Raw genomic sequence first — 15,356 nt, forward strand, 5'->3', positions numbered from 1 at the left:
AATATGGGAGGGAGGGAGGGAGAGAGACAGACAGACAGAGACACAGAGAGATACAGAGACAGACAAAGACAGAGACAGAGTTGAATATATCATTGGACTGATGTGGATTTTAGAGTAGAAAGAGTGCGGTGAGCTGAAAGAGAGAACTCACGAGCGAACGAAAATGTGTTAATAAACTTTGGCTATGGACCACAATAATTATTCAAAACCAGGGGAATGGGGGGTGGCACGGAAAGGGGTATTATGATACTTGAACAGCATCACACAATTTTATTCTGTTCATGGACGTGACATTTTATTAAATTATGTCTGAGTAGATTGTTTCTCCTTTTGATCACGTGGAAAATAAATTTTGATACTTGACAATTCTTCTGCTTGTTGTTTGATCGAAGAAGTGTCCTTGGAAACATATTTAAACAGTCTTGAAGAAATTCATCCGCAAATCAATGTACATATAACAAACAATAAATGGTATTCAGTTTCAGTTCATCCTGGCAAAAAGGACAGAGAGAGGGGGAGAGACAGAGAGAGAAAGAAAGAAAGAAAGAGAGAGAGAGAGAGAGAGAGAGAGAGAGAGAGAGAGAGATGGATAAACAGGCAGACACATGGTGATGCTGGTATAGAGTTTCCAATGAACAGTGCAACTGTATATAATGTACACTGATTGTATTTCCATTTTATTGTGTTTAATTTACTATATTCCTGACACAGCACTTTCAGATTAAAAATATTCATAAATCACTTCCAAACACCCAATAATCAAGCTTCTACAGTGTACACATGTGTAGGCATTAGTCTATGATACAGTCCAACAGATATTCAGACAGGTATTTTAATTATGTGTATTTAATGTGGTATTGTTAAGTTAGAGAGTGCGTTTTCAAAATTACGTAATATATGCTCTTTGCATCATTACTAAGCATCATATGAATTTTGAAAATGTGTGTATTATATGCCGCAATATGTTATAGCTCGCATGCAGTGTCGCCGGTGCAGTTGATCTTTTGGTGTGTCTCTCCTGGCATACATTGCCGGCGACAATAATCATGTTATGTGCATGGCGACAATATGTGCCGCAACATGTGTAAGCCTCGAGTTCGTGTGTGTGTGTGTGTGTGTGTGTGTGTGTGTGGTGTGTGTGTGTGTGTGTGTTTGTGGTGTGTGTATGTGTGTGTGCGTGCGTGCGTGTGTTTGTAGAGGGGCGGAGAGGAGGGGGGGGGGGGGCGAGTGGATTCCTGAATATGCGCGCACGTGTAGGTGTATTTATTCAATAATCTTTAGGGTAGCTAATGGCAATGTTTACTCTGGTGGGGGTTGTGAATAGTAAGTCAAGTGCTGCCGGCTTTCGTTATTCCAAAACCTTAAGTCTCAACAGAGACTTCATCTGGAAAAGTTCTAAAAATTTCTTCTTCACTGCTGAACAATTCTGATGGTGTTAAAATGTATAATCTCGTTTCCGAAAAAACGTTTTTCAGATTCTATTTTGTGTTGATAGTAAATCAGTTCTTCACGGTATCAGATCTTTAAAAGACACAGTCAGGTCAGAACTCATTGGAATAACCATTTCGTTCACGAACTCGAGGCTTTCACATGTTGCGGCACATAGTGTCGCCATGCACACAATTATTGTCGCCGGTAATGTATGGCAGGAATGACACAACAAAAAATCAACTGCGCCGGCGACACTGCATGCAAACTATAACATATTGCGGCATAATGTCGCCGGGAATCACCTCAACAGTTGCGTAGTTGTGCTGGTGGTGGTGGTGTGTTCGTGCGTGCATGAGTGTGTGAGTATATGTGAGTATATGCGTGCGCGTATTACAAGGTGTGTTTGTGTGTGAAGCGGTAAGTACGTTGAAGTTTTTTTGTTTTGTTTTTTTGCGTGTGTGTGTGTGTGTAAGTGGATGCTTGCGTGCGTGCGCGCACGGTGGCGAGCGCACCCTGTATTATCTGGCGCTTATATCTTTGCCATCGTGTTATCTCTAACACTTGGCTGGGTCATAAAACTTACAACTTTGTGTCTGTTGTGCTCACTGTGTCGATGTGTGTGTGTGTGTGTGTGTGTGTGTGTCGGTGTGTATGCTAGCGCGTGCATTTGAATTATGTATGTGAATATGTATGTGTGTATGCCAGTGGGTGGTGGGTGTGTATGTGGGCGATGGGTATGTATGAGGGTGGAAGGGGAGGCGTCAGATGGTCCGTGTGTGTGCGTTTGTGTGTGCGTTCATGTGTGCGTGTGTATGTGTGTGTGCATGTGTGTGTCACGTGCGTGTGTGTATGTGTGTGTGTGTGTGTGTGTGTGTGTGTGTGTGCGTGTGTGTTCTTAAATGTGGGTCTTTACTGGTTGGTGATAATATATCGAGGTCCAACAATGTCAGTGTATGCACACGCGCCGTGTGTGTGTGTGTGTGTGTGTGTGTGTGTGTGAAAACAATCAATAAAAAGAATCGAAAATATGAACAATCCATGCAAACACTGACGCATAACCCCACCCCTCAAAACCATATGCCGTAAATAAATCATACAATTAATTATTTTTACCTGTTTATATGTTGCTAATCGCATTACATTATATTGGTTATTAGTGCTTAATCATACCGATTCAAATCTTTGTTGATTAGTCAAGTTCGCTTCTTATTATGATTAGCATTTCGTTCTAAGGATGTTTTATTGTAATCTCAATTTTTAAGCAAAATTTCACCAATTATATTTATCCAACACACACACACACACACACACACACAGACGTGTGTACGGGGGAGTGTCGACACGGGGGAGTATCGACACGCTCCCAACGAAGATAGCGTCACTAAAGCATTTTATTTTTCGCTCGCCTCCCCCTATGAATTCTAATCCATGCAGGGATTTTTTTGTCTCGATCTCTTTCCTAAACACACGTTTCATTTTTCAAGTTTTGATTATCCTTTCACTCCTATTGGAGCGTGGAGAACAATTAAAGAATAATGATCCCGTGCACAAAATATACATTTCGTAAGCATTTTCCCATGTACGGAAGTTTGGAAAATGCTCAAAATGTATCTATGCCGGAAACTACCCCAAGTCAGATGCTGCGTGTCGAAAATTCGGTACATGCCGGACGACTTGCACCACGACGTAACATTGTTATCTTTACGATAAGCTTGGATAATTAACTAAAGTGAAACAAGTTATTGGTAAAATAAGTGGCCACATTCACAGAAACAAATAACGGCATTAAACGGAAACGTTTTGATTTCCGTTACTGAAATACACTTCCGGTTAATTGCGAATGGAACAACACGTGTGTTGAAGCATTACGTCTGACGATTATTTCAAGGTATTTATGTACACTTCTACCTGTTACTGTGCGAAATAAGGACTCTGATTTTATAAATATGGACAACAAAATCATTTTGCATTCCGTGGTTTACTTTGTCTCACCATGAATTTTGATTTTCTTACCGTTTTTAACTTCGTAATCGCGTACGAATGTATGATCCATCTGACTGTTACTCTCTCATGTGTCTCAGTCAGTAATTGTAACAAGATAGACTTTGGATCAGAGTCATTACATTGCAGTGGCCAATAGTAGCTACTATCGCATTGTATTTTGAAGAGCCCATGCAACTAACAAAACAGTAGCAATTTCGTGCCTTATTAAATAAAACGGATTTAAAAAAATCTGTTTATGATGAGAGGCAGCTACGGTGAAGGAAGTCTGAACGACAGAAAGGTTCATGACATTTGATCAGTTGAAAAATAAATAAATAAAAAGACCACTTTTGAACGACAATAAAATTCTGTTAAAGCAGTTGTTTTAGCATGGTAAATGATTATTGATAGAATGAAAACATGACCTGCAGTTAGTTAACTTAGTATTTAAGTCATTTTAACTATAGTATAAACTGGCAGTCGGGTTTTCTTGCAAATGACAGATTCAGATCTTTTTTTCTTTTTTTTTTAAAGAATGAAGGGAGATTTTGAGGGTGAAGATTGAACTATGCGTGTGCGCCCACACACATTCAGACACATACTGACATAGTGGCTAAGCCCCCCTCCACACACACTTACACACACACAACACATACACACACACACACACACACACACACACTAAAAAAAAAAAAAAGATTTTTTGAACAGATACTGAGATAGTCACAATTGATACACAGTTTATGATCTTACAGTTACACTGACTGATTCAGTGATTGATTGATATGGATACTTTCATTTCCATACATATTGTTACCACATCCCAATTCCCACAGGTTTCTGATGAGTTAAAACTCTTGAGTGTTCCTGGGACTGTTCTACCATAATTCAAGGGGGTCACAGACTACCTTCAGGAGGTCATTATGATGCTGCATATTCCTGGGGGTTTTGTTGTTGTGGAGCTTTTTTATTCAGTTTTAATACTTTTATAGGTCAACATTTTACAGAGCAATGAACTCCGAAAGCAATAGCAAAACATACACACACAAAAAAAAGTAGGAAGCAAACACAATATCAGAATACAAAATAAAATGAAAAAGAAAAGAAAGAAAAATTAGGAAAGAAAAACAGGGAAAAAAGGACAGGCATACATGTTTCCCAGTCATATTCATCTAGGTTTACAGACCAAGAATTGGCCCGGAGAAAGAACTCTTTGTGGCAGGTGAATGATCCTTGCATCAGTCTTCAGTTCTTATACAGAAGTATCTCATCTTTCTATGTGCTTGATAAAGAAATTTGAGAAAATCCCATGGACTTACTTCATGAACAGTGCAGTGCATCCTTTCCATTTCCAAAGTGTCAAAAATGTATGCATATTATTATTAATCATGTGTTGTTAGAAGCACTGACTTGGTGTTGTCAATCCTGTCATGTGTTTAGTTAGACCATTTAACCCTGAGTGTTTACACAGCCATGGCAGAATTCCATGACATATTGATTGGGGGGGAACACCCCAAAGCACTCAAAATATATTGCTTTTCCTCCAGATTACATGTGGACCCATACAGAAATACTGCAGGTGTTATTTCCCTTTCTTTGTGGTTTATGCATATGTAGGAATGTGAATACAGTTTTCATGAGACAGATTTTGACGACAGAGAAATGCTTGGGCGCAGTGCTCAGTGAGTTAAAGGGATGTGTATTGTGTGTGAAGGTTTTCAGAAAGCAGCACCATGGGGAGAAAGAGACAGCAGGACACACAGTCAGGCCCTGGCAACAAATCGAAAGGCAAACGGAAAATGAAGCGTCAGAAAGATCCAGGTAAAGATAATTATGTCTTTGCAGGATCAGTGCTTTTTTTTCTGCTTTTTTTTCCCCCAATATCAGGACTGATACAGTCTTTGAAGTGTGGAAAAATCATGAAATTAATGAGAGAACCATTTCCAGGGCTGGAAAAGTTACTGAATTCTAATAAAACAGAGCTTAGTGCATTTAAAACAAACAAACAACAAGCAAACAAACAAAAAGTGATGAAAATGTAATATTGATGCCAGGAATATGGGATATCTGCCAGTCTTCTTTCAACCAGCAGAACGGCTGATTGATTTTTTGTTTCAGTTTTGCTTTGTGTTTTAGTGTGGTTTGAAAAAGGTCTGGGAAAAGTATGGAATTTTGTTTGGTCATTTCTCATTTTCTGTAAAACCCCGGAAATCATAGTTCTTTTATTTGTATACAAAATTCATACACATGTGTCCGAAGACTTTTTTTAAACAAAAAGTGGAAAAATTCAATGAAACATGACTAATATTTTCTTATAAAAGTTATATTAGTCTGAATCTCTAATGCTTGATGAAAATAAACTGAAGTCAGTCTGTTTGATTATAAAGTGTCAGTGTTTTACATGGGAGCATAAAAATTAGAAAAATAAAAATAAATGGATAAAAACTTTAGAAATAGAATTAATAGAAAGATCTGATTGGGTTGTATCCTGACATTTTTATTTTCAGAACTGGAGGAAATAATGGCTATCAACCAAAAGTCGCTGAAGCCTATGAAAAAGAAAAAGAATGGGTATGTGTTATATATTCTGTATTCATAATTGACATGTAAATGAATGTGTGCATGTGTGTATTTTTTTTTACATCTGCTAGTGTGTGTCTGTCACTCTGTATGAATGTGTGTGTGTGGACTGGTACCAGTAGCAGAGGTTTGGGGAGAGGTGGAGTGTCAGACTGTGTACTGGACTTTGGAGTGAGTGTATGTTATAAAACTTATATATAAATGTTTGTAAATACTAAAATAGTTTATCAATGTGTGTGTGTGTGTGTGTGTTTTCAGGTGTAGGTGGTTGGTAATTTCATTTTTCACTGTGTGTATGCATGTGTGTTTGTGTGAATTAAATTGCGTGTTTATATAAATCATTCTGTCTGTGCCATGTTCCCCTGCATGTTGATTATTATTGTCTCTTCTTGTATTGTTAAAAATTCTGTGAGTCAAAGGCATGTAGTAAACTAGTATAGACTATAGGAATGGCTCCTTCCTTGTATCACATACTGACCCCCTCCCTTATCCTGCAGTCCTGCCCCACCTTTGACGTTCTAAGATGCCAGGCATGGCCCAGCATGGTGGAGCTCCAGGAGAAACTGTGGGGACTGGCAGGGTCCCTGCAGTGGACTGTGGACTTCACTGTCCTGACTGGACTGAAAATCTAACCTGGTTAGGGAACACGGAAGACAAAGAAGAAGTTTCTTCCTGATTGACATTATTGGGACCAGGGTTCTCCATCTTTCTCTGTTGGCTACCTTCTGTTCAGCTGCTTTCAGGTCCTTGATGTTTCCTGCTCTTCCTTCAGACAGGAGTTTCTTTTGAGGGTTGTGCTTTGGTCATCCTCTTTTTCTTTACCTTTTGGCCTCCAGAATAACACTTCCTTAGGTAGTCTTATTGTATTGTATTGTATTGTATTTCTCTTTTTGTCTCAACAGATTTCTCAGTGTGAAATACGGGCTGTTCTCCCCAGGGAGAGCATGTCGCTACACTGAGAGCGCCACCCATGTTTTTGTATTTTATCCTGCATACAGTTTTATTTGTTTTTCCTGTTGTCTCTTCTCCATACATCAACAATTAGTACAAGCCCATGATATTTCCATCTTTCTGATGACATTTGTTATGTATACTATAGCTGTTGAGTAATTTCTCTTACTTGCTGGATTCAAACTCATCCCATCTAATGCCTAGAATCTTCTTGAGGCACTTGTTTTCAAAGGCATTCAATGTCTTGTACAAGGCTTTAGTACCACACCAACTTTCAGATTCTGATTGGTATGTTAGAATCATGAGGACCTTGGATTTGAAATGGTTCAGCTTTGTTCTTCTACTGATGTTTTGGTTTTTCCAGATGCTGTTCAGAGAATTGAATTACAAAGCAGCTTTTGCAATGCTAGTTCTGATTTCCATGACAATGTTGCCTTCTGACAGCACTTTACTTCCTAAATATGTAAACTCCTCTACATTTTCAAGGTCCTCTTCATGGATTTGAACTGTTCCTTTTTCTGCATTAAAATTCATTGATTTGGTTTTTGGTGTGCTGATGAGGAGTGCAACACTGCCAGCAGCCTTTGTCAATACATCTGTCAGTTCCTGTTGGTTGTCATATGAGTTGCAGAGTAATGCTAGGTTTTCTGCATGTCCAAGTTGTTGTCTCTGACCACTTAACTCACTTTGTACTGCCAGTTAGCTCCCCTGACTTTCCCACTGATGACCCATTTCAATGGGAAAGAAATAAGATCACTAAAAAACAAAGTTTAAAATCAGTTAATTGAAAACTTCCAAACTGATCACTAACAATTAGTAACATAACGAGTTAGTTGCAAACTAAATGTGAAACTTCCTCCTTTCTTATGCTGTCAGTCAGTGAGATCATGAAAGTATTCATAGTTTTTGTTCGAACTTTGCACACACTGATGACTTGTAAATGAATCCAGGAAAACACACAGAGTATGAAACAGATAAAATTCAAAACGTTATATCGCCACATTAGCACCCTTTCGTCTAATTCTGTTGTCTGCCTTGTGTTTGAGAAGAAACTGGATCAGACACCATTATTTATCTGCAATGTTCACGTGAACCAGTCACCGTGAAAATAACTCTCCTGCTTGTGAGCACATCAACACACTCTGCATTTGGAGAGTGCAAAGGTCAGATAAGATATTCTTATCTTAAAACGTCAAAGCTATCTAAAGTCCCGATTGGGCTCCTTCATCTGAAACGGTTGTAAACTGTAGGGCCTTGATTGGAACCCTTCGTTCGCAGTGAGTTGAAGCCTCTGTTGTCATGTGTGCATTTCCTCATTACCCATCCATGGTCAGGACAAATGGAAATGGGGAGAGGACACATCCTTGCCTGACACCTGTGTTGACAGCAAACCTTTCTGAGCAGCCATTGTTTATATATCAGTATGAACATTTTAAGTCCATGTAGATGCCTTTTGCTATGTTGATGAACTTGCTGGGTATTCTATATTCTGATGCAATATTCCACACGGGTTACCTGTTTATACTATTGAAGGCCTTCTGAAAATCAAAATTGACTGTGAGTAGCATCTGCCATTCAAAGCACTCCGCTACAATGATCTGGCCTGTGCAGCTTCTACCAGTGCGATATTTATATCACTACCAGATGAAGATCAGAATGTTTTGCTCACATATGTGTGTTTTGTTTCTTTTCCATGGTTGCCCCACCTCCCCCTCCCCCACCCCTCTTCCCCCGCACAGTTTGCTCAAACCCACCCAGACCAAGAAGCAGAAGCCAGCACCGACCAAACTGAAAGAAGTGATCACACCTCCATCCCCTGACGACTCCGATGACATGTCTGGTGACGAGGCCTTGGTCAGTCTTTTTTTTAATATTTTATTTTTTAAAATTTATTTATTTATTTTATATGTCAGAGTTTGTTTGTCACTAGGGAGGGTGTCCAGACCAACTTTGATATGATTTTCTTGGGGGTTCCCTGGTTATTTTTAACGAGAACTGCGTGTGCATGCATGTCTCCGTTTCCTGTTTTTCCAAGTCACCGTAAGGCTAAAATCTCATTGTGGAAATTGCTGTTCTGACGAAAGGATTTTGAACATTTTTGGTGACTACTTTTGCAAGTTTACGAGATATATTTGGTTTTAATAATTACACCCATTATTTGCTTTTGTCTTCTGTGTTTACCTTGAGCGTGTTTCTTGTCATATATCTGCCATTACGTATTCAAACTGATCCATTTATGATTTATAAACTCTTCTGAAAAGTTGTCTGAACAAAGGCAGTGCAAACTCAGAGAAGCCGGTTACGGTGGTGGGTTGCCCATGTCATCATGTGACCTACTTCTCGCTGTGTGAGCAACAAAAATTGGGCTGCACACCCACCCTAACAATACAGACTGACTCACACCACCCCCGAAAACAAAGTATGGTTGCCTACATAGCGGGGTAAAAACGGTCCATATGTGTAAAAGCCCACTCGTGTACATTCGAGTAAATGTGGGAGTTGCAGCCGATGAACAAAGAACTTGAAAGAAGAAGACTCTCACACCTCCCAGAAATGGACTGGTGAAGCTTACGGCATTTACAATGAAAGTTATCCGTACATGTTTGTATAAATATACGGGATTATAGTACAGCATACCATTGGCAAACATTAATAACGATAATAATAGATTTGTTTAAGAATGTAAAACCATTGTTTGTCATTTTTGCAGGCTGACGAATTCCCTGAGGCAGAGGTAAGCTGAACCACTCTGTTCCAGTTTAAGTGTGCACTTTCTTAAGCAGGTGTCACTACGTTTGGACAAATCCATATATGTTACACCACATATCCTGGGCAGACACTTTTTTTTTCTTTTTAAAAAAAACAAACAAACAAACTTGTTTTATTCAGTACAAGTACATAGTGAACATTTGGGCCAACAGCAGAGTGAGAGCTGTATTACCAATGGTTTCTCTAGTCAATAGGAAACCATTTACAGCTTATTCTTTTGTGAAGGACTATGACTCTCAAACTAGGAGGCAAAATTACACTGGCTCTTAGTGCTGCAGCCTTGTGGGCTAGTTAGCCTTTGGGAACCATCCCAACGCCGACTGTCCTAAAACCCTCTTGGCTGAGAGAGTGGGGATGTACTTAGGCAAGACACTCTCCACTATAATCAAATTCTAGTCCAAATAGTCGGGAACAGCAGTTGCCTCCTCTGCTGTTTTGAGGGTCATAGTCGGACACGACTGACTGTCATATATATATATAACATCGTGAGCAATCTCAATCATATTCAACAGCCTTTTTTTTTCAGCAAAGAACATACATATAGGGGTGGATAAAAAGGGGGTTGGGGGGTGGATGCGAATACATACATATGTGGGAAAAGAGGAGGAGACATACTGGAGGGACATACTGGATAATCAATGCCAGCAGCATAGCTCAGCGCACTAGTCAGGCCTTAAGTGCATGCATACCTGTGTGTACCTGTCAGAGAGGATTTTTTCAACATTATTCTACCAGAGGACAGCACTTTTGTTTTGATGTGTTATATTTCAGTGCACCAGTGCACATGGGACCTTCCTTTGTTGTCTTTTCCTCTGTGATTTTCATCCGTGACTCTCTGGGCTGTGTGTGTGTGGTGTGTGTGTGTGTGTGTGTGTGTGTGAGGTTTACCAGATTAGGTTTGTAAATTATGCAAATAGATAGTGGCCACAATGAATCAATGAAAAAAAATGCTGCAATGTTTGATCATGAAAAACAAAACAAATAGAATTCATTTTGTTGAAACAGTTTAACGTGCTCAAGTTTTGAGTAAACTGTAAAAAGAAGTGCAGATATGTAATCTTTGGTGTGTTTTGATCGTCCTGTTTGTTATTTCTGTGCAAGTGGTGCAGTTAATATTATGAATGACATTTAAACAGGAAAATGCCCATTGTAAATACCTTGAATGTGATCCAAGTCATATGCTCATGTGGCTATCATGACACAATTAAGTAATTACATTGATTGACATGAGATCAGTATTGATCCAAACGGACACTGACGCACACCTGTCTCTATGACAAGCGGCAGAGACACCAGCACTATACAGTTTCTGTACTGTATCTTCATCTTATTCGTTCATGGGCTGCAATTCCCACGTTCACTCATAACATGTACACAAGTAGGCTTTTACTTGTACGACTGTTTTTACCCCACCATGAAGGCAGCCATACTCCGCTTTCAGGAGTGTGCATGCTGGGTATGTTCTTGTTTCCATAACCCACCGGACACTGACATGATTACAGGATCTTAACGTTTGTATTTGATCTTCTGCGTGCGTATACACACGAAGGTGGTTCAGGCACAAGCAGGTCTGCACATATGTTGACCTGGGAGATCGGAAAAATCTCCACTCTTTACCCACCAAGCGCCGTTACTGAGATTCGAACCTGGGACCCTCAGATTGAAAGTCCAACGCTTTAACCATTCGGCTGTTGTGCCCGTTGCTGTACTGTGTGTGTGTGTGTGTGTGTGTGTGTGTGTGTGTGTGTGTGTGTGTGTGTGTGTGTGTGTGTATTGTGCTGTGATTTCAGGTGGGCCAGTCTTCTGACTATCCCATAGTGGGAGAAGAAGTGGAGGTATGTTTATATATGTTGTCAGACGCGTGCGCGCGCACACACACACACACACACACACGCATGCACACACATGCACCCATACACACACGCTCACACACACACACACACACAAACACACACACACACACGCATGCACACACATGCACCCATACACACACGCTCACACACACACACACACACACACACATGCACACACATGCACCCATACACACACGCTCACACACACACACACACACACACACACACACACACACACGCACACTGTCTCTGTCCATCTGTCTGTCTCCTCCCCCATTCTCCCTGTGTCTCTCTTGCTGAATGCCAGGGGGACTTTTTTGCCTGGGGGGCAGGGAAGGGGTAGGGATGGAGTTTTACATGGCTGGGGAAATGAGACAGGTGTTGTGAGAGAATAGAATAGAATAGAATAGATTTTATTGTCATGAAACCGTAAGTTTTATAAGACACAAGTGCCATGGTAAATGAATGAATGAATGATAAACACACAATTAATCAATCAGTTAATGCACTAAATTGCAGCAGCATTCATAAACAAATTTTCCCAATCTTGTTTGTATATATTCATCATCTGTTAGCATCACCTGACTGAGAATATGTCCTGTGTTATTCGAATTTTGAATATCCTTTAAAAATTGTTGCCTTAAGGTTTTATATTTAATACAATGATCAAGAAGATGGATTTCGTCTTCCAGGATGTTACACTTGTTGCACAATCTGTCTTCTTGTGGAATATTTAAATATCTACCTTTCTCAATCTTTAGGTCATGCGCGCTTATTCTGAGTTTCGTTAAAGCTTGTCTGTGTTTTGTATCTGATATATTTAAAAGATAGGTTTCAGTTTTGTACTCTGCTACAATCGTATTGTAAAATTTTAGCTTTAATGTTTTTTCTCTTTTATCTTTCCAGTATTTGATATATTCATTTTCTAATTTTTTTTATACACGACGTATTTCAGTCTATGTACGCTGAATGTGAATTGATTTTTCCAAATGTGATCAAGGCCTATAATTTCGAGTATCTTTTTAACAAAAATCAACCATGGGGAAGTTGTATTTTCTTGTTGGTACATGGACTTATATATTTTGTTGATGAGGGAAGTTTCTGGTAATTGAATAATGTGAATCCAGTATGTAACAATTTGGCACATTATCTTTAAACTTATTGGGAATCTGCCCAGTTCACCTAACACAGGAAGCACCATAGCTTTTTTGTGTACTCCCAGTAATTGCTTACAGAATTTAATGTGTAATTTTTCATGTGGAAACTTATTCGATAAGCAGTCGTCAAAAAGATGTGCTAAATCGAAAGAACCATGAGAGTGTTCGATGAAGAGTGGTGTGTTGTTAATACTGTATCTTTGTCTCTCCTTCTGTTTCTGGTTCTGTATGTCTGTCTGCCTGCCTCTCCCCCTTCCGAGGAGAGCACATTGTTTTGGTGCATTGCCACCTTTTTTTTCTCTCTCTTTTTCTTTTGTTTTTGTCTACAGCTACAAGTATGTTTGTTTTACCATCAATTTTTTTTTCTACAGAGATTTGCCAGGAACAAGCCTTTTGTTGTCCTGGGTTCTTTTACATGTGTCAGATGCATGGTGCACACGGGAACCTTGGTTTATTGTCTCATCTGAATGACTATAGTATACACACACAAGTTGCTCAAATTACACACCTGTTTACTCACTCAAGCAGGTTTAATCAAAGTAAATAAAAACACACACACAAAAAAACAACAACCCAGCAAACAATAACACATCTCAAATATGAATTGTTCTACTATGTTTTCTTTCTTTTGTTTTGTTCTTCAGGGTGGCGACGAGTTCAATGACTCAGAAGTTGACGAAGAAGAGGTGTGTATAAAAGAGTATATAAACAGACAGTGATTGAATAATTAGATAGATAAATAGATGAATAATTGATCAATCAATTTGTTGACGAGAAGAGGTGTGTATAAAAGAGTATAAAAATAAACAGACAAAGATTGAATAATTAGATAAATAGATGATTAATTGATCAATCAATTTATTGATAAATTAAACAGGAGTTCTGTTAGTAATTATTTTGTGCATGATTGAATAATTAGACAGATAAATAGATGATTAATTGATCAATCAAAAAATTTATTGATAAATTAAACAGGAGTTCTGTCAGTAATTATTTTGTGCAATGTGATCTGTTGTGGCTTACTGTCCCTCTTCATAGAGGGTGTTTGTTATCTCCCTTTTTTATTTGACAAAATCAATGATTGTTATCTTCCATTTTTTGATTGTGTATCTGACGGGCGTAATAGCCGAGTGCTTAAAGCGTTGGACTTTCAATCTGAGGGTCCCAGGTTAGAATCTCGGTGATGGCGCCTGGTGGGTAAAGGGTGGAGATTTATCAGATCTCCCAGGTCAACATATGTGCAGACCTGCTAGTGCCTGAGCCCCCTTCGTGTGTATACGCGCGCAGAAGATCAAAAGCGCACGTTAAAGATCCTGTCAGCGTTTGGTGGGTAATGGAAACAAGAACATACCCAGCATGCACACCCCCGAAAGCGGAGTATGGCTGCCTACATGGCGGGTTAAAAGCAGTCATACACGTAAAAGCCCACTTGTGTACATATGAGTGAACGTGGGAATTGCAGCCCACGAACGCAGAAGAAGAAACGTGTATCTGTCATTCTGTGTGTCTTTCAAAATGATATTGCAAAGAACACAGGAAACACTTTTTGTCGGTTTTTTTTCTGATGCACGTCTTTTCTGAGAGTGCTGCTCTTGATTTGTATTATATTGTTTTATTTATTCAATAATGTGTTTTTAAACGCAAATGAATCCGAGGTATGTGTGTGGGACATTCTTTTCAGAAACCGTTCAGACCAACATGTATGTGATATCATTATTTTTTTATTTTCTGTTATGGGAAGTTTGTGGATTTGTTTATTCTGTCAAACAAGTCTATGATAGAATCATTTTCTTGATTGGATGCTTTGTTGAAATCTTTGATATCAGATATAAGTGTATGATATATATATATATATATATATTTTTTTTTTTTTTTTTTTTTTTTCTGATTGGTTTTATGTTGATTGATTTATTTCATTTATTTCCTATGAAAATAATCTGCTACAGGAGGAGAGTGACGATGATGATGACAATGATGACGAAGATGGTGATGACAATGATGATGATGATGATGATGAGGAGGAGGAGGAGGAGGAGGAGGGTGGTTCTTCAGATGATTCAGACGCAGATGAATCAGAGGTATGTGTGCAGGACATTGTTTTGCATTATATTTTATTGCATTGTATTATATTTTATACACTTTTTGTCACGACAGACTATGTGAAATTTGGGCTGCTCTCCCCAGGGAGAGCTTGTCACTACAATGAGAGTGCCATCTTTTTTTCTTTTCTGTTTTTGCCTGCAAGTGTATTTATTTTCCTGTCAAAGTGGATTTTGAACAGAATTTTGCCAGGGATAACCCTTTTGTTGCCATGGATATCTGTTACGTGTGCTAAGTGCATGCTGCACACAGGACCTTGGTTTATTGTCTCTTCCGAATGACTAGTCTCCAGACCAGCACTCAAGGTCTAGTGGAGGGTTAGAAAATACTGGCGAGCGTGGGTATCAGACCAGTGCCCTCAGACTCTCAAGCTTCCTAGGCAGATGCGTTACGTCCAGGCCAACGCTCCACATAACACTCTTCCTTTTTTTATTTCTTTTTGTTATTGTTGATCAAACCCAAGGAAAATAAGACAGGTCTCTTGACAGACACATAGAACCGTGTTTTGATTACTTTGGTGCTAAAGACGGTC

The 15,356-nt window shown here is 39.2% G+C and overlaps 1 protein-coding gene across 1 annotated transcript in view; it reads left to right on the forward strand.

Moving 5' to 3' along the window:
* Positions 1-3,260: 3,260 nt before the first annotated feature.
* The window catches only part of LOC143301985 (uncharacterized), a 33,918-nt gene continuing 21,822 nt past the window's right edge, over positions 3,261-15,356 (forward strand). The window contains exons 1-8 of the mRNA XM_076616467.1: positions 3,261-3,319; positions 5,129-5,235; positions 5,922-5,985; positions 8,685-8,799; positions 9,656-9,679; positions 11,505-11,549; positions 13,369-13,410; positions 14,671-14,802. Coding sequence (XP_076472582.1) covers positions 5,148-5,235; positions 5,922-5,985; positions 8,685-8,799; positions 9,656-9,679; positions 11,505-11,549; positions 13,369-13,410; positions 14,671-14,802 — 510 coding nt within the window. The 5' untranslated portion in view covers positions 3,261-3,319; positions 5,129-5,147. The remainder of the gene's footprint in view (positions 3,320-5,128; positions 5,236-5,921; positions 5,986-8,684; positions 8,800-9,655; positions 9,680-11,504; positions 11,550-13,368; positions 13,411-14,670; positions 14,803-15,356) is intronic.

The sequence above is a fragment of the Babylonia areolata genome, chromosome 28 (assembly GCF_041734735.1).
Source record: "Babylonia areolata isolate BAREFJ2019XMU chromosome 28, ASM4173473v1, whole genome shotgun sequence".
In the NCBI taxonomy this organism is placed as follows: domain Eukaryota; kingdom Metazoa; phylum Mollusca; class Gastropoda; order Neogastropoda; family Buccinidae; genus Babylonia; species Babylonia areolata.